This window comes from Piliocolobus tephrosceles, chromosome 3 (assembly GCF_002776525.5).
Source record: "Piliocolobus tephrosceles isolate RC106 chromosome 3, ASM277652v3, whole genome shotgun sequence".
Classification (NCBI taxonomy): domain Eukaryota; kingdom Metazoa; phylum Chordata; class Mammalia; order Primates; family Cercopithecidae; genus Piliocolobus; species Piliocolobus tephrosceles.
Window position 1 is genome coordinate 33,829,223 of NC_045436.1, and position 20,488 is coordinate 33,849,710.

Here is a 20,488-nt window from a genome sequence, read left to right on the forward strand (position 1 = left end):
AAATTGAGTAACATTTATTAACTATTTACCTACTAAGTGTCAGGCAAGTACCATGTGCTCACATAAGAAAATAAATTCATGGCCACTGTCTTCTAATTACTGCTTAAGAAATGAATATTATAATTATGTACATTTCCATGTGGCTCTAAAGGGTAATTATCTAATCACTTCTGCAGTTTTCTAGTGCTATTTCTGTTCAGGGCACACATGGTTCCATGGGTTATGATAGAACAAATGATGTCAATTATACTTATTTTTATTATTGACCTGGTTTTATCAAACAAGTCATTTTCTGTGTCAACTCCAGCCTTACTGTAGGAATTCTCTTTTGTAGTTTTTAATGAATGCATTTTATGTTATAGAAAAGCACAAAGGAAAAATCTAAAATAGCAGGTCTACTAGAAGGCTACTGTTTCTTCTTTAAAAATTCCTCCCAAAGAATCCCAAGGATATAATAGAATATAATATTGGTTGTCTTTTAATATAATATTGGTTGTCTCTCTGTAATATAATGTAATATTGGTTGTCTTTATATATAACAAATATATATTACATATAATATGATGCATTGTAATATAATATTGGTTGTCTTTTCATTTTATGTTTCTACTCAGCCATTTATTTAAGAAGCAAACCTTCCAAGTTTCCCAGATACTCAGCAGAAGTACATATGTCCATCCCCAATGTGTCTTGGCCATTAAGATTTGACTGGAGGGACAAGCATGTTGTGACACAAGTGAGAAACCAGCAGACGGTAAGTTTAAATCCCTCTTCTTTTCTAATCATCTAAGCATTGAAAGTTAGATGTCAAATTTAATCAAACTTGTAATGGAACCCATCATTTCTCCAGGAAAATCACATCTAAGTCATCCAAAATGACAATGAGAGGAGAATCTCTAGAGGAATGAGAGGCAAATGTTAAAGCCCTGACTTTTATTCCTGAAGCTGTGTCCTCTTACTAATTGTCATTGCCACCAACACAGTAACTCAGGGATACTTCCCAGTAGCTGTATCACAGATACCAAGCTTTCTGTACAATAGCAGATGGAAGACTGGAGAAGGTAAACATGAGCATTAAAGGCTTAAATGGTTCAAGAAAAAAAAGTGAAAAAGTAAAATGAAAATGGATAAATTTACCAACAGAGTGGCTAAATCTCCTGGGTTCTCAAGACTCGTCTTGCAAGCTCTATCAGAAAACCTGCCCCCATCTTCACAGGATCATAGGCCTTTGAATCCATGGGTCTTAAAAGTATAGTCAGTAGTCAGTTCAGCCATAACGTGACACATACATTCCAGAAAATCACCACCTATGCAGAATCGAGCAGTAACATGACAGGGATTATGGGAGAAATGAGGTTAGGTCACGCTACTTAGGAACTTAATCAATGACCTATTTTTTAAAAGACAGAAAGCTAATAGACACAGTAGCACAGTTTAAACATGCTTACTGATTAAGAAATACGTAAGTACTGCAATGAATATAGCAATTTACCTTGAAAAAAGACTCAGAGTTTGCTGAGGACATGGGAGTTGGAAGGGCTGCAGCTTGTGAGTTATTCTGAAGTGGTGGAAGGAGGTGCCTTTGAAATAGGAAGGAAAGTGGTAAGAGCAGATGTGGGTGGGAATGACCCATAATGCATGTAGTGAACCCACCTAGTTGGCAGATGTTTGAGGGGTGTGTGCATGCTTTGCTGACATCCCCTACCTGTCTCCACCCCTCACTGTTGGCATAGGGAATACCTGCCAACTAGGGAAAGTCAAACCCGCAACGAGAGGTGGATAGTCTCAATTTGTCTGCAGTGGAAACCTCAACAGATCATTCAGCCATCCCTCGTATGGAAGGTGTTTCGGTCCCAGCAGTTTCTCAGTCAATGTCTAGTTAGAGTGATTTTTGCTTCTCAGATTCTATCTTCATTTTTGTACATTAAGTTTTACCACCAAATCATTTGCTTTATTACTGGATTTGTAATAACATGTGCATTAGACATAAATAGAATCCTTTCATAAATGGTCCACAGTGTATTAAAGAGGGAACTTTTCATTAGGGATCTTTAATTAAAGGAATATTCGAGAGATTCTTTTTTTTAAGCAGGAACTGCCCTTGTGGCTTGACTAAAACTGGCTATAGGGGTGGTGTCAGCAGCTTGTATTCACCTTTTTTCTTTTTCTTTTTCTTTTTTTCTTTTTTTGAGATAGAGTCTTGCTCTGTCACCCAGGCTGGAGCACAGTGGTGTGATCTCGGCTCACTGCAACCTCCACCTCCCAGGTTCAAGCGATTGTCCTGCCTCAGCCTCCTGAGTAGCTGGGATTACAGGTGCGCACCACCATGCCCGGCTAATTTTTGTATTTTTAGTAGAAACGGGGTTTCACCATGTTGGTCAGGCTGGTCTTGAACTCCTGACCTCATGATCTGTCTGCCTTGGCCTCCCAAAGTGCTGGGATTACAGGCGTGAGCCACCCTTTGTTCACCTTTGTTGAAGTTTGGAGACCCTGCTGTATAGTGAGTGTTTTTACTATGCCATAGGAACGAGAGATATAACCTTTAAAAGAGCACTTAAAGCCATAAAGTTGCTCAAAATTTAACTCTGCAAAGATATCCAATTGTCATTCCTTTTTTTTTTGATCTAACTGCCACACATGGCCCTCTGGTTATGTCAGTTTCATCCAATCTCAAATCCTACTCTCCTCCGCCTTCTCTGTGGATCCTTCTTCCTTTTAGGGGATCTTATGATCCCTAATTTCATTCCCTCTGTCTCCTCTCTTTCTTTCAGGACTAGTTCTTTTATTCTTTTGTTCTAGTTTGTTAAGTGAAAGCAAGTTAATAGATCCACTATCAGCATGATTGGCAGCCAATACTGGAGTAATGACTAATATGGGTTTATACCCTTAGGACATTTCATATGCATCCACTATAAGCATACCTAATAGAGTATCTTTATAGCCTAAAAAGTAATTCATTAATATTTATTAATTCTCTTATCTCCATCAACTATAATGAGCACAACATACATCTTTCCCCTCCTCACCCTTAGGATGGAAGTGGTGTATGACCATGGAAGCAGAGTGTCCTGAAAAAAGCAAGGGGGATGGAAAGATGGAGTGGGAGTCAGCACACGCTCTCCAGCAGAAAAGCCACCTACAAAGAGAAGTCACATATTCAGTGAACTGAATAGTCTTTTAGAAGATCATCAGTTAGCCCAAGTATTTCCTCAGTCTCTAAAAATTCACCCTTACCTTGCATTGCCAAATTTAGAATTGTAATAATGCTGACAACATGAACTAATAATTAAATGATGCTCAGAAGAGACTTTTGGTTTTCTCTTTTTTTCAATTTAAAAATCTAGAGGATAGGCATATATATTACTTGATTTGATAACTTGTTATATTTAGAGATGTTGGTAAGTTGATTTAAACCCTATAAATACTACCCCTTTCTCTATTTTTAAACAGTGTGGAGGATGCTGGGCCTTCAGCGTGGTGGGGGCAGTGGAATCTGCATATGCAATAAAAGGGAAGCCCCTGGAAGACCTAAGTGTCCAGCAGGTCATTGACTGTTCGTATACTAATTATGGCTGCAATGGAGGCTCTACTCTCAATGCTTTGAACTGGTTAAACAAGGTGACTAGTCTCTCAGCCTTTTAAACTCTTTATTTCCTTTTTTGCTTGTTTACTGTGTGTTCAAAATTCGGACAGTTTGTTCGCAAATATTAAATAATGTTTCCATGCTCAGAAATGTAGATGATCAAAGTTTGAAATAATTAATCAGAATGTTTAAAAAGAATCATTTCTAGGCAAAGCAATTGTCAAGAAATAAAAAGGGGAAAAATCTGAAGTCTGTCTTCAGAGCAATATTTATATTTATTTTTTGACATTTCTTAGTATATACATGCTTTTTTGCAGATCTGAATATCTCATAATTCCCCAGAAAGTTGAGAATATATGATTTTTTTATTTTCATGGAATTTCTGAATATTAAGGTTAAAAGGGAATTAGAGACTAATCTTTTACCTCTTTTTTTTTTTTTTTTTTTTTTTTTTTTGAGACAGCGTCTCACTCTGTCACCCAGGCTGGAGTACACTGGCACAATCTTGGCTCATTGCAATCTCCGCTTCCCGGGTTCAAGCAATTCTGCTGCCTCAGCCTCCTGAGTAGCTGGGACTACAGGTGCCCATGACCACACTCGGCTAATTTTTTTGGTGTTTTTGTTTTGTTTTGTTTAGTAGAGATGTGGTTTCATCATATTGGCCAGGCTGATCTCGAACTGCTGATCTTGTGATCCACCCGCCTCAGCCTCCCAAAGTACTGGGATTACAGGCATGAGCCACCGTGCCCAGCCTGTATCTCTTTTTATAGATGAAGAAATAAAGCCTGAGAGGTGAGATCATGTTGCCAAGTCAGTAGCTGAGACAGAGTTGTACCTTCATTCCCCGGCCTCTCACAGTAGGGTTTGCTCAGTATACCCCAGTGTCCCTCAGTGTTCTTAGGACTTGCCCTGACAGTGTCCCAGATCCGATATCAACTGCATGAAATTTGCCAATAAGGGTGCTATTGGGTTCTGTAAAACGTCATCAAGCCAGAGTTCCCCAAACCTGAATTCTCTTCCATTATCCATGAGTTGCATTTTTAATCACGTATTCCAGGAGCTGCTTTGTACACACTGTATACAGCAAAGAATTATGAGTCTCCTCCCTTTCATTAGCCTAGCATTCAAAAAGGGAGGATTTTGTACAGGTAACTATGAAGTATTTGACACATGCTATATGAATGGCATAAAAGTGAAGATAGAAAGAACGCTTGGCTTACCCATTGCCTGTGTATAAACCACCAAATGGAGTCTGAAGGACCTGGCAGAACCAGAAGCACTGGGAGGAAAGTGAGTTGTCCTATAGCACCGTCAGGAGAAAGATGACAAGACTGTTATTAGATCCATGGAGGATCTACAAAAGGATGCTGTAAGATACAGAGAAGTAAGGGAGAAGAAAAGATACTGACTCCAAATGTCTAGGCTATCCAGAACAAGCATCTTGTTCTGGATAGATTTAATTTATAATATTAAAAGCCCAAAGTATAGGCTGGGCACAATGCCTCACGCCTATAATCCCAGTATTTCGGGAGGCCAAAGCAGGTGAATTTGTTGAGTCCAGGAATTTAAGACCAACCTGGGCAACAGAGTGAGACCCTGTCTTTACAAAAAAATACAAAAAATTAGCCTGGTGTGGTGGCTCATACCTGTAGTCACAGCTACTGGGGAGATGGAGGTGGGATGATCACTGGAGCCCAGGAGGTGGAGGTTGCAGTGAGACAAGATCGAGCCACTGCACTCCAGCCTGAGCAACAGAACAAGACTCTGTCTCAAGAAAGAAAAGCAAAAGAATGCAAAGTATATGCACGTGATGGAGGTGTGTGAAATTGAACCTGTTTTGACACAGTGAAGTAAGTTCTATTTGATTTATAAAACAATTGACAGTAAACATTTTCTGTCAATAAACAGTGATTGTTTTCTTTTAGATGCAAGTAAAACTGGTGAAAGATTCAGAATATCCTTTTAAAGCACAAAATGGTCTGTGCCATTACTTTTCTGGTTCACATTCTGGATTTTCAATCAAAGGTTATTCTGCATATGACTTCAGGTAAAAGTCTTACTGTATTATGTTTTTCTTTATATATTTTAAATTTATGATCTATTGACTATTTAGTTAATAATTTGATTGAAGGCATCACTGCATACTCTTAATCGTTGTAAAACCTACTTTTTACTAGAAACAGTAGCAATTACAATGAAATGTTGTAAATGTTGTTTCTTAATTATAATCTACTTAATTTTCCAAGTGTCATTGCAAATGAAATGAAAAATTTAAATTCTGTTTAAGGTATAATTTATATGTATATTTATTTGTTATATTTTATATTTTATTATGCTTATAAATTATTAGTGCATAATTTATATTTATATTTACCACCTTCATCTTATCAAATTTAGGTGTTATAATACCATTAGCATATTTCAATCTTAATGGTGAGTCCATCCAGAATTGCTTTGTGCGGCTAATGTCACACAGGCTACATATCAGGAAGCATATTTTGAATACCATTTATGTTCTTTGCATTTTTCAAGACATCAGCCATTTGAAAAATATAACACAAAACTTCAGATTAGAAACAAGAAGGAAGCGTATATTACTGAAGATAAATTATGTAGCATACACTATAACTACATAATGATGGGAATGTAGAGATAGATAAAGACAGGCTGAGGGAAAGGACTTGTGTTGGGATTGAAGGGCAAGATAACTTTGGATAGTTTGGGGGGAAACAATCATTAAAAATGCTTTAAAAACACATGAAAAACACAGAGCTGGCTGGAGACTCATCATGACCATTTGACAGAGTTCATGGGTGAAAAGGACAAAGGGAGACCCAACCAACTCCCGGCTTCATTAAGAAAATATATGATGGGAACTTTGCAGTCTTTTGAAACAGAGAAAACAGAGGAACTAAGTTAAATTTGGATAAGGTAACAGAATGCCCTATGACTTAGTGGTCCTGAATATAAAAGAATCCCTTCATCCAGATGGTATCTACCCAGGGGATCTGAAAGAAATCAAGGGTGAAATTGCATCCTTGAACAAAATGTACCCGTTTAAATGAGCGTAAGTGTGCCAGAGAACTGGCAGGTTGTCAGCACAGCTCTGGTCTGCAACAAGGGTCCTCAGGGTGACCCTAGGAACCATGTACCAGACAGCCTTAATTCCACAGCTGGCAGGCTATGTAGGACTTATAATGAAATGTTCAGGGTCACTGAGTACCTTGGTCAACATCTCCTTTGGGGGTAAAGGTCATGTGCTTTCTAAAATGAGAAAGTGTGCCCTATAAACTGTGACTTCCTTGAGAGTGTAAGGGAAGGATGTGTACAAGAAAAAACTAGATTTACAAAATATCATTAAAAGGGATTAAGGGAATCCCTTGTCATGGTAGGAAATTGATAAAAAAATGAAGAAGCAGCAAAAGAATAATAGGCATTAGTCTTAATTAAGGGAAAAGAGAATGCAGGAGTTATTGGCATTGGGCCTTGATTAGGAAGGAAGAGGTCCTGATCAAAATCTCTTGTTTATATTGAAGATTAAACTGTAACCGTACAGTGCTAAGCTGATAGCAGTTGACTGCAGGAAGATCTTTCTTTGATTTATGTATTCATTCAGATATTTACTGACTTTTTTTTAAGTTCTGGGAATTTGGCAAAGAACAAAACAGACAAAAACCTTGCCCTCATTAGTAATTGAGACAGACAATCAACGAAAAATAAAAATGCATATGGCATGTTAACTGTAATAATTTCCAAAGAGAACAAAAGAAAACAGTGGGAGGAAGAGGAAAGATCTGGTAGTAGGGGAATGTACAATTTGAGAAAGGGTTGCCTAGCAGGTCTCACTCACTGAAAAGGTTATGTTCAAGTGAAGATGTGGATAAGTGTGTGGACTTAACCACGCAGATATCTGGGGGAAAATTGTTCCAAGCAGAGAGGCTGTAAATGCAAAGATCGTGAAGCAGAAACATGTCTTGCATGTTAGAACAATGATGAAGCCACTGTGGCTGCAGTGTGGAGAAAAAAGACAAGACTAGTAGGAGATGAGGTCATACTGTCCCTGTATTAGTCTGTTTTCATACTGCTGATAAAGACATACCCAAGACTGGGAAGAAAAAGAGGTTTAATTGGACTTACAATTCCACATGGCTGAGGAGCCCTCAGAATCATGGCGGGAGGCAAAAGGCACTTCTTATGCCTTTTGGCGGGTGGCAGCAAGAGGAAATGAGGAAGAAGCAAAAGCAGAATCCCCTGACAAACCCATAAGATCTTGTGAGACTTATTCACTGTCACAAGAATGGCATGGGAAAGACCAGCCCCCATGAATTCAATTACCTCCCCCTGGGTCCCTCCACAACATGCGGGAATTCTGGGAGATAGAATTCAAGTTGAGACTTGGGTGGGGGCACAGTCAAACCATATCATTCCATACCTGGCCCCTCCAAATCTCATGTCCTCACACTTCAAAACAAATCATGCCTTCCCAACAGTCCCCCAAAGTCTTAACTCATTTCAGCATTAACCCAAAAGTCCACAGTCCAAAGTGTCATCTGAGAAAAGAGAAGTCCCTTCTGCCTATGAGCCTGTAAAATCAAAAGCAAGCTAATTACTTCCTAGATTCAATAGGGATACAGGTATTGGGTAAATACAGCCATTCCAAATGGGAGAAATTGGCCAAAACAAAGGGGTTACAGGGCCCATGCAATGCCAAAATCCAGCAGGCAGTCAAATTTTGAAGTTCCAAAATGATCTCCTTTGATTCCAGATCTCACATCCAGGTCATGCTGATGCAAGATGTGGGTTCCCATGGTCTTGGGAAGCTCTGCCTCTGTGCGTTGCAGGGTACAGCCTCCCTCCTGGCTGCTTTCATGGTCTGGCATTGAGTGTCTGTGGCTTTTCCAGGTGCATGGTGCAAGCTGTCAGTGGATCTACCATTCTGGGGACTGGAGGACAGTGGCCCTCTTCTCACAGCTCCCGTGGGACTCTTTCAGGGTCAGACACCCCAAGTTTTTCTTCTGCACTGCCCAAGCAGAGGTTTTCATGAGGGCCCTGCTCCTGCAGCAAACTTTTGCCGGTGCATCCAGGCATTTCCGTACATCTTCTGAAATCTAGGTGGAAGTTCCCAAATCTCAGTTCTTGGCTTCTGTGCACCCACAAGCTCAACCCCAAATGGAAGCTGCCAAGGCCACATCCTGAGCTCTATGTTGGCCCCTTTGAGCCATGGCTGGAGCATCTGGGACACAGGGCACTAAGTCCCTAGGCTGCACACAGCAAGAGGACCCTGGGCCTAGCCCACGAAACCACGTTTTCCTCCTGGGCCTCCAGGCCTGTGATGGGAGGGGCTGCCATAAAGGTGTCTGACATAACCTGAAGACATTTTCCCCATGATCTTGGGGATTAACATTAGGCTCCTTGCTACTTATGCAAATTTCTGCAGCTGGCTTGAATTTCTCCTCAAAAAACAGGTTTTTCTTTTCTACTGTATCATCAGGTTGCAAATTTTCTGAACTTTTATGCTCTTTTTATGTTTCCCTTTTAAAATGGAATGCTTTTAACAGCACCCAAGTCACCTTTTGAATGCTTTGCTGCTTAGAAATTTCTTCCACCAGATACCCTAAATTATCTCTCCCAAGTTCAAAGTTCCACAAATCTCTATGGCAGTAGCAAAATGCTGCCAGTCTATTTGCTAAAACATAACAAGAGTCACCTTTGCTCCATTTCCCACAAGTTTCTTATCTCCATCTGAAACCACCTCAGCTTGGACCTATTTATTGTTCATATCACTATTGGCATTTTGGGCAAAGACATTCAGCAAGTCTCTAGGAAGTTCCAAACTTTCCCACATTTTTCTATCTTCTTCTGAGCCCTTGAAATTGTTCCAGCCCTCTGCCTATTACCCAGTTAGAAAGTCACTTCCACATTTTCGGGTATCTTTCCAGCAATGCCCAACTCTACTAATACCAATTTACTGTATTAGTCCATTTTCATGCTGCTGATAAAGACGTACCTGAGACTGGGAAGAAAAAGAGATTTAATTGGACTTACAGTTCCACATGGCTGGGGAGGCCTTAGAATCACGGTGGGAGGTGAAAGGCACTTCTTACACTTCTTACATGGCAGTGGCAAGAGAAACTGAGGAAGAAGCAAGAGCAGACACTCCTGATAAAACCATCAGATCTCATGAGACTTATTCACTATCACGAGAATGGCACTGGAAAGACTGGCCCCCATGATTGAATTACCTCACCCTGGCTTCCTCCCACAACACATGGGAATTCTGGGAGATACAGTTCAATTTGAGACTTGGGTGGGGACACAGCCAAACCGTATCAGTCCCCAAGCAGTAGCCTTAGAGCAGGGTATTAGAAGAATGGCCGTGGAGATGAGAGATGAGGGGTATGTATAGATTCATAGCCCAAACAGAGGGTAAAGCCGTACACAGTTTTTTATTGGAGATGAGATAAGAGAGAAGGGAGTCTAGGAGGATTCCTGGCCTTTTGATCTGAATGACTGAAAAATAGAATTACCATTAATGAAACTTGAAAGTCTAAGACAGAAACAGATTTAGAAGGAAACAGCAAGAGTTCAGTTGGAACACCTAGGAAGTGATCCCAGGAAAGACTGGTAGTGGGGTGGGGAAATGAGAGAACCAGGGCAGCAGGGTTTCTCGATTAAGCCAGTTAGTGCTGTGGCTAACCTCGTGCTTAGTCCTGCTGGGGAACTCTGGCAGCCAGGGTACAATGTACACTTCAGTGCCATCCCACCCAAGCTGATGATTGTTGTCTTCCCTGGTTCATTAGCTGAGGGTGCAGCTGGGGATAGAGATGGGGACTAGGCTTGCTTTCCAGACTCTAGGAGGAAAAGAGCTCAGGGAAAGGGCTGCAGGATCTCATTGTTGCAAGTTGGGTGAGTGTGCATTGCATTGGTGACAGCCTGAGGATGTGGGAAGGTCTTCCAAAGCATTTGCTCTAACTGGGCACAAGACCTGGTCCTTTGTACTTCAATAATATTATTTCCATATAAGGTGGATGCCTGAGACTCAGGGAGGGCCATACAGCTCGTAAACTGTGGAGTCGGATTAGAACTCGTATCTGTTCAACTCCAAAGCTTGTGCTTTTACTCCCAACACTATTGGTAAGGTCATGAGGTCTTAGGTTTTCAGCCAAACACTCTTTAAAATATTGTACAGAACCTGAACACATCTAAGAAGGGAAAAAGTCCTCTAAAACATAAAAATATAATCTAATTTTAAAGCAACATGATCCCCCAGGGTTCTTCATGAATTTTTATCAGACCCCAAAAATTTGAGAACTCGAACTAGAATATGAGAATGACCATGTAAATAAACAAAAACTGTAGGAACCTACTACATATAACAACAGTCAGAAAAATTCAGACACAGTATAACGCACTGAATTCTAGGGAAGATGAGATGGAAATCTACATCATGAAGTGTCGGTAACAGGTCAGACTTGCCTTCATTGCCGCATCTTGATGACAATAAAATTTAGGAAAATTCTTTGAAGACTGTAGGTTTTGGAAATTATTAATCTGTGAAATGAATAGTAAACTCATGGAATCAATGTTTGATAATATAGCCATTATCAACAATGTACATGTTGATAGTAGTTTTATATTGGGTTAATAATGAAAATTAAAATGCTGTCTAGAGCATATTTGAACTCTGTAAAAGCTGACATCTGTCTGAAAGACAAATGATAGCAACGCCACTCAATTCTGGGGCCAAATGGAACATTTGCCTCTGCTTATGACTGAGGCTTGTCATTCTATTTCTTACTTCTAATCTTTGATATCTTTTCTTCAGCTCTAGCCCAAATCAGGGATTATTACTAAATTGTTTCTTTGATTATGCAATGTCAGTTACCCTTTGCATTCTAAAAATATTCCTTCTTCTTGATCTTTCTGCTTTTCTCCTGGTGTCCCTGAAACTGGATCTTTGATGAGATGAACTTCCAGTAATCCTTTTTTATCTCAAATTGGTGGAGACAGCTGTGTTCTGGTTAATAGAGAGATTATTTTATATATATAATATATATATAATGTTTAAATCAAGAATTTTGATACAATAAGATATACTTTATACACTAAATCCTATGGGGAACAAAATTAGCTATTAGATAAGTTAGAAATGAGGGAAATAAATAATCCTTATTGTAAACTTGGAGTATAACTTATGTGCTGGGTATGCTACATAATTCATGTCTTGCAAAATTATATAATTTTATCCTTATATTGATTCTTCACAGTAGGTTGAAGGGCTGCAGTGTATAGTTGGAATTTGAACCCAGGTGTGGGATAATTAAAAACCTGTAACCTATCATGACCCTTTTAAAAACTTTACAATTTTGCCTGTCTCAAGATCATCTTAGTTAATATGAACTGTTTTACAGTTGCAAAAATTAGAAATGTCTACTTATCTCAAAAAGCAGATATTCGTGTTAATAGGTAACATGAATAAATGTATAAAATGAGTATATAGTTTCTATTTCAAAAAATTCCATTATTATGCAGTCAACTTTTTGCTCCTCTGTGGACAAAATATTCCCTCGCTAGAAACTGGTCTCCAGCTGGTCATCATGAAAGATTATTTACTCTTTCAAGCCACTAATCCACCCCTGGCTTGTTGTATCAGTAAACTACAAAATGCCATCTTACTGGCTTGAACTATTAGGAACTTGTTTCAGTATCCTTCACCCAGAAAGCTGTCCTTTGAAAAATGTCAATAATGATTTGATCACTCACTTGTAAGATCGATGAAGGACAAATGTTGTATAATATGAGACTTTATGTCCATGTCTGAAAGCAGTAATTGTGTATTTTGCAGTCTTCACAGTCTAACACCTAGTTCTTCTGGCATCCTAACATTTCTTGTCTTTTTAAAATATTTGTTTAACATTTCTACTATCTAATTATATTAGCCACTTTTGGGTAGCCCTTCCCTATAATTTCTATATTTGAAAGTGATTAACATAAGTTAGTCTCTTGATTCTCACGGTGTGCCAGAGATGGCAAAATATCTCCAAATATCCAGTCTTTCCACTTTCCTTAATAAAAGAAGCCCTATATCTTCACTAACTTTCTAGCCAGCTACAGAACTCATTCCCCATCTTCCTTTAAGCTAGACTTTGTCATATGACTGAGTTCTGGCCAATGAAATCCATGAAGATATATGTGGAAGTGTTGCGTGTTATTTCTGGGAAGTCTTTTCAACAGAGATGTACCACTTCTCCTTTCTACTTCCAGCTGTCTTAAATATGAGTTAAATGGCTGGAGTCCCAGCAGCCATCTTGGACCATGAATGGACCCTGAAAATGGAGACCTTTCAATAGCAACACAATGATAGAGAAAGAGCTTGGGTTCTTGATATCCTGTAACCCTATCCCAACCATAGACTACCAATCTCTCTGACTTAGCTTCCATTGTTTAGGTCCTTTGTAACCGCAACCAAACCTACTCAGAATCATACACAGATTATATAAATCATTGTTATTTTTACCTTAAAAACTAAATTTTCTAACCAAACATTTCCTCTTTTGGTAGTAACCAAGAAGATGAAATGGCAAAAGCACTTCTTACCTTTGGCCCTTTGGTAGTCATAGTAGATGCAGTGAGCTGGCAAGATTATCTGGGAGGCATTATACAGCATCACTGCTCTAGTGGAGAAGCAAATCATGCAGTTCTCATAACTGGGTTTGATAAAACAGGTAAGTGCTGATAAGACTCAGTTGATTGCTTTCCAGCTTGGATGCTGACTGCAACATGATCACCATCCTGTAGAACGTTGAAATTTGGTTCTGCTGTGGCTAAGTCCTCATAAGACCTTCACAACTTCTCAACAATCTTATAGGTGTAAATGTGCCGAGCCCAGTTTGGTCGTGGAGACCCTAACCCAGTGGCACTAGAGGAATTAAAGACACACACACAAAATATAGAGTGTGGAGTGGGAAATCAGGGGTCTCACAGCCTTCAGAGCTGAGAGCCCTGAACAGAGCTTTACCCACATATTTATTGACTGCAAGCCAATGATAAGCATTGTTTCTGTAGATTATAGGTTAACTAAAAGTATTCCTTATGGGAAATAAAGGCATGGGCTGAAATAAAGGGATGGGTCTGGCTAGTTATCTGCAGCAGGAGCATGTCCTTAAGGAACAGATTGCTCATGCTATTATTGTGGTTTAAGAACGCCTTTAAGCAGTTTCCTGCCCTGGGTTCGGCCAGATTTTCCTTGCCCTCATTCCGGTAAACCCACAGCCTTCCAGCGTGGGCGCCATGGCCATCACGAACATGTCACAGTGCTGCAGAGATTTTGTTTATGGCCAGTTTTGGGGCCAGTTTATGGCCAGATTTGGGGGGCCTGTTCCCAATATAAATGTCTTATCAGATTCCACCTGTCAATTTTTGGGTGGCTATCTTGTTAAAATGATGATAATTTTTATCAATATAAAACTTTCTGGAATATTTAGAATAATTGTTGGGAAAAGGTAAGTGCATATTATTTTATCATATGTATGTATCAGTTCTTTGTTTCTTTTTCTCATTCCTTGGAAATTGGTGTTTGTTTTCATTTTATGCAGTCCCTAATAAAGGGAAGTGAATTCAAACATATATTTCTACTGATTGGAGTGTGTCCCTAAGTACTGCTCAGATTTACTTAGTTAAAATAAAGTAGTTTAAGTTACATTACATTATATTACATTTTTAATCTTCTTCTCAGAGCTACTATCCTTATCAAGAATCCAACTTAAAATAAAGAAACTTAAACATTCATAACAAAGTTGAGTTTTCAGGATTTGTTACCATTTATGTTTCATTGTAGGAAGCACTCCATATTGGATTGTGCGGAATTCTTGGGGAAGTGCATGGGGAGTAGATGGTTACGCCCATGTCAAAATGGGAAGTAATGTTTGTGGTAAGTCATAAATTTGTGTTTAGAACCTCGAGATAAATATTAAGGAGATTATTTGAATATTTTAGAGTTACAATATACTCAAACCACTTTAGCAGTAATAGTTTTTGTCCTTTAACCAAATGATGAACAAAAAAAGTGTTTTACAAGAGGAACTGTTAAACATATTAGTATTTGAAAAAGGAAGAGGGACCTTAGTAAAAAAATATATGTTACATATATATCTTAAAACATAAGATAAAGTAATAATTTACCAAGGTTAATTACTTTAAAAACGAGATAAACGCAAAGCTTAGGAGACTGGACTCCTGCAGAAATGTCTTCTTGTTCCAAATTTACATTTCATAACTATAAAGTTTTCTTAATTTGTGTATTGTAATATCTGCTCAATGATTATCAAGAGTTTTTCTCTTTTTTAAATATACGGAAACAGCATTAGTATTGTTTGTGACTTAATAGGCCCCTTGCCATCTACAAAATTCTAGCAAAACACCCACTAGAATTGAGAGGCGTAGGCAAATACCAAACATGCTTTTTTATTGAATGACAACTTATTTTTTTTTTTGAGATGGAGTCTCACTCTGTCTCCCAGGCTGGAGTGCAGTGGTGCGATCTTGGCTCACTGCAAGCTCCACCTCCTGAGTTCACACCATTCTCCTGCCTCAACCTCCTGATTACCTGGGACTACAGAGGCCCACCACCACGCCTGGCTAATTTTTTGTTTTTGTATTTTCAGTAGAGACAGGGTTTCACCGTGTTAGCCTGGATGGTCTTGATCTCCTGACCTCGTGATCCGCCCTCCTCAGCCTCCCAAAGTGCTGGGATTACAGGCGTGAGCCACCATGACCGGCCTGAATGACAACTTTTTAAATGGACCATCAACCAAACTAAAATAGCTGGTTAAGAATTTTAACCATGTTATAAAACCATATTTAAACCTATGTTCTACAACTTTTGGTTTAGAAATCAATGTATTTTCTGAATGAAGCTAGACCCAAACTAAGTTACATATTAGAGCAATCATGTCATTTCTCATAATAATTTGTTCCAACATATATACAATTTTTTTAAAATGCAGAATCTTTCAGATTATGAGACTGATTAGTTACAGAAAAATTTGAAAGTTTATGTTTAATGCTTATTATCCAATCATTCCATAAGGCAGAATCTATGAGAGTTCCTGAGTGATCTATTCTGTCACCCTGATGAGACAGTTTTAATAAGTTATTCAGGCCAGGCGCGGTGGCTCAAGCCTGTAATCCCAGCACTTTGGGAGGCCGAGATGGGTGGATCACTAGGTCAGGAGATCGAGACCATCCTGGCTAACACAGTGAAACCCCGTTTCTACTAAAAAAAAAATACAAAAAACGAGCCGGGCGAGGTGGCGGGTGTCTGTAGTCCCAGCTACTCGGGAGGCTGAGGCAGGAGAATGGCGTAAACCCAGGAGGCAGAGCTTGCGGTGAGCTGAGATCCGGCCACTGCACTCCAGCCTGGGCGACAGAGCGAGACTCCGTCTCAAAAAATAAAATAAAATAAAATAAGTTATTCATTGAAAAAAGTCAACACCACAGAAATGTATTGGCCAGAGCACTAGCAATCCCATCAGGCCTCCACTTTTCAGCATTACTGGGAGCTCATACATCTTTGGAACTTGCAGATAAATTACTGATGCTGGCCGGGCGTAGTGGCTCACGCCTGTAATCCCAGCACTTTGGGAGGCTGAGGCAGGCAGATCACAAGGTCAAGAGTTCAAACTAGCCTGACCAACATGATGAAACCCTGTCTCTACTAAAAATACAAAAATTAGCCAGGCATGGTGGTGCACGCCTGTAATCACAGCTCCTTGGGAGGCTGAGGCAGGAGAATCACTTGAACCTGGGAGACAGAGGTTGCAATGAGCTGAGATCAGGCCTCTGTACTCCAGCCTGGGTGACAGAACAAGACACTATCTCAAAAATAAATAAATAAATAAAAATAAAAAATTACCGATGCTAATCATTGAACCCTTGCTGCTAAACATATATTATGTCTGACTGCAGCAGTGGTGGATCTTGGATTTGGGCTGAGGGGTGACTGCTTTCAAATCTCTGACAGGAGTGTTAAAATATCATAATTCAAATATTCGTTATAATTGCCTCAGTTATAACTACATCCCTCACCACAGCCTTTCTCCATCCCTCAGCTACTAAGGGTGAGTGGAGATCATTTCTGCTCTCCACCTGCTTTCATAATATAAATCTTTAAGGGCATGCCTGGTTAGTAATCATATAAGGATTGAAATTCTTCCTGAAAGTGAGTATTCCCTGAAAGTTACAATGATGTCATATTACTCTTATGAACAATGGTATAAGGCAGATAGTATTTCATAGCTGCAAGAGATTTCGAAGATATGGTTAGTTACAATAAAAACCAGTCTTCGGATAGGCTAGTTACTGCTTTTGCCATGACGTTACAGTCTATGTTCTTGTGTGTAAAGAAAGCATAGCACACTTGTGATTTATTAAAGTTTTACCCACATTCAAATTTTAGAATTTGAGTTATGAAATTGCATTTAAAATAATTTCTTAAGTTATTTTGCCTCTAAGAAATACTGTATTAGTTCAATACAGATGCATACATTTATTCAGTTAACAAGCAGTTTTTGTTGTAGATTTTTAAAATCTTTAAAATTATTTTAGTTTCTTAAAACAAAAGTATTAGGCATACTTCTAATATGCCTAATCTCTTCTAATATCTGCTTTTGATGATACCATGTTTACATTGACAAGCTGTGATAAGTATTACATTATTTTCTTAGTAGATACTAACTCTTTCTGAACCCAAGTGAAAAATTGCTTTATTTTACAATTTCAAAAGCATCTAAAGAGGAAATAGACTAATGATTCCTTTTTTCCCCTTAGGTATTGCAGATTCTGTTTCTTCTATATTTGTGTGACATGTTGGGCAGATCAAGAGACAGCTACAAAATGAAGGTTTTCATAATGCAATGTAACCTAGTACTTCAAAGTGTTATTCAACTTCAAGTTTCAGCAACTACCTACAAAAGATTCTAAGGCCTAGTAGTATTTAAACTAAGTTTCAGAATGTTACCTTCTTGTAGAGAGATGGACAACCAAAGTCAGTGGGACACACTCAGCGCAGAAGCCTGCAAGGAAGCCTATGGAATAGTTTCTTGCCCTGAGAGGAAATTCAGATTAGGAAATATTTTAGGGCCCTGCAACTGGGGGAGGCTGCTGTTTACTTTTATTTGCTTATAATTTATTTGATTGTTTATTATGAGATATTTCAGGTGGGATCAAAGAGGTCATAAGAATTTGTTTTCTTTTGTGGGGTGTAATTACTAGCTTTAGGTTACCCCTATACACAAGAACGGCCAACCTAAAATTTTGTGTTCCTAGTACAGTTCATTATTTAGCAGCCCTCCGAGATGGTATATCGGAAGGATTTGCAACACCAATTGCTTTACCTAAACAAATGGTGCTTACTCTTTGAACAGCAGAGTGACCATGTAGAAGGAAGGAAAAGGGTAAAATCCCCTCAAACTGAAATTAAATGAACAATAAGACAACTACATAAGTAACTTCTAGTAGCATTGACTAAGAGACAAATTACTGTTTGTTAATTTTTTTGTGAATAGGAATCCAATAGATCGTATTTCTTACTTTGTTCTTTTTATACTGGAGAATAATGTTTTGTTCTCTAGTATATCAAAATATCAAAATATTATCTCATATTTTCTCCCTCTCTTTCTCTTACTCTTTCTCAAGTTTTCCTGGTGGCTTTGCTTCCCTGACTAAAGAATTAAGTCTCATTTTTACTTTCCATTTCTATTTTCTAGCCACTTAGTTGGCTCCCTTTGCCTCTATACTTTTACCAACATTAGGATCTCACCTCTTCCTTCCTCCCCTAATTCATAGGCACCACTCTAATCAAAGTCCCATCTCTTAACCCTGGGTATCAGTCAAACTGTGAGTTTTCCAGACTCTGTTTCCCAGTTTTCCCCTTAGCTTTCCTCGTCTCCCATCTGAATTGCTTCTTTGTGCACCTTTTTTCTTTCCCTTGGCTCCTGGTCTTGATTCCTGTGATCACTCTTGCATCACTAATTGCACAAGTGATTTCAGGTGCAATTCTGATTAGCCTGCGTCTGCGCAGTGATCAATAATCCAGTGTGCCTAGAAGGGACACTGTGTGCTGTTCATGACCTGCAACCAGAAAACAAGCCATTTCTTGTTAGCAGTGTAAGAACCTTATAGCAAAAGAGTTGACCTTCTGATTGAATATAAGTACAACCATATTAAATGAGTCAATACAAGAAAATTATTTCTGATACTATGTACATACATATTTCTTCTCTAAACTTTGTCATTCTTTCCTAATGTGTATGATCTAACAAAAATGAAACATGAAATGCAGCAACAACCACTAAAAAAATTCAAGGACATCTAATTTTTTCTGTCACTTTTGCCCTTTGTTTATCCTTCCCTGTGATTAGATAAACAAAATGCTGTATTTCTCTTCTTACACCAATCAGAACCAATCCCAAAAGAATGTTTGTTGACTCAGGTTTAGAGTTGTTCCAGTAAGACAGATACTGACATTTTAATTGATAAATATTTTTATTATTCAGGCATGCCAGAAAAGAACTATGTCCTGCTTGTCTAGTTTGTATTTGCTACTGACTTTCTATGTGATATAAATGCATTTCTAATACTCTTTCTCAAATTCTAAAGGATTTTTAAATTTCAAAATGATTAATATGTTTCTGCTGTTGTGGATTTTGATGATATTTACAATAAAACAACCTACATTTGACTTTGATTTAAAAAGAACCTCTTCTTAAGTGTATGGTTTGCATTTCGTCAACACAGTATTAATGTGCTTTATATTTACACTGTTTTCTCAGCTCTAAATTAATATATCCAGCTTTTGGTTTTCTCCATAGGCACTTTAACCTCAGTGTTTCCAAAACTCCATTCATCATCTTCCCTAACTCCTCCCACCGCCCCCAACAAAAATCTCCTTTACCTCCTAGAGCCTCTATTTTGGTTAACAGAATCAACATTATGGAATCACCCAATCAATAAAATTAAGACAAATCCTAAACATTTAAGCAGGTCATCTACACCTTGGTAACCCATCAGTGAATTACCTACCTCCTGTGGCTACTGTCATTTCTTAGTTGCAATGTTCTTTAGTGTCATTTATCTCCATTATTCAGTAGCCTACTCATTATACTCTATGTCCCTTAATCCAGACTCAGAGTCCACTGATTCAGATCAATATTCTTATAGTCCATCTACTTTGTTCCCCCTGCATTTACATTTCTCAAAGATATCAGGTTTTCTATTCACAACCATTCAAGGGTTCCCAGTGCCTATGATACCATGCGAGCTCTTTTAAGTGAGCTTTCATGAAGAAGCTCCTCTCTACCTTTTCAACCATGACTGCTGCTGTGCTGCATAGTTCAATCGCTCTTATGCTGTGCTCTAGCCATAACAAACTACTTAAGACAAGGCAACAAAATCCTCATCTAATAATTAGAGGTCATAATGAAAGTCATCAACATGTTTCTGGATGTAGTTTCACAAAGATCTCAAAGTGAATACTAGATTAGCCAACCTTACAGTGATTTTCTAACCCATTTAAAAGTTATAAAGTGAGTCATCAGCACCATAAGCAAGTGTGACTGGGCAAGGGTGGGAACTTGCAGTCTAAATTATTTTGACATTTATGTTAAGAATAACTGATATATCCTTTGATAAAACTCTTGCGACTTCTAGCTTAGTCACACCAAGAAATATAGGTGTAAAAAACTAAATATAACCATATAGTCTATGATATGGTTTGGCTGTGTCTTAACCCAAATCTCACCTTGAATTGTAATAATCCCCACATGTCAAGGGCAGAGCCAGGTGGAGATAATTGAATCATGAGGGTGGTTTCCCCCTACTGTTCTCATGGTAGTGAATAAGTCTCAT

General features: G+C 38.6%; 1 protein-coding gene across 1 annotated transcript in view; it reads left to right on the forward strand.

Annotated features, from left to right (window-relative positions):
- Positions 1–19,339, forward strand: part of CTSO (cathepsin O) — a 30,397-nt gene extending 11,058 nt beyond the window's left edge. The window contains exons 3-8 of the mRNA XM_023228142.2: positions 615–754; positions 3,451–3,618; positions 5,509–5,630; positions 13,145–13,308; positions 14,421–14,513; positions 17,411–19,339. Of these exons, the coding sequence (XP_023083910.1) occupies positions 615–754; positions 3,451–3,618; positions 5,509–5,630; positions 13,145–13,308; positions 14,421–14,513; positions 17,411–17,445 (722 nt within the window). The 3' untranslated portion in view covers positions 17,446–19,339. The remainder of the gene's footprint in view (positions 1–614; positions 755–3,450; positions 3,619–5,508; positions 5,631–13,144; positions 13,309–14,420; positions 14,514–17,410) is intronic.
- The last annotated feature ends 1,149 nt before the right edge of the window (positions 19,340–20,488 follow it).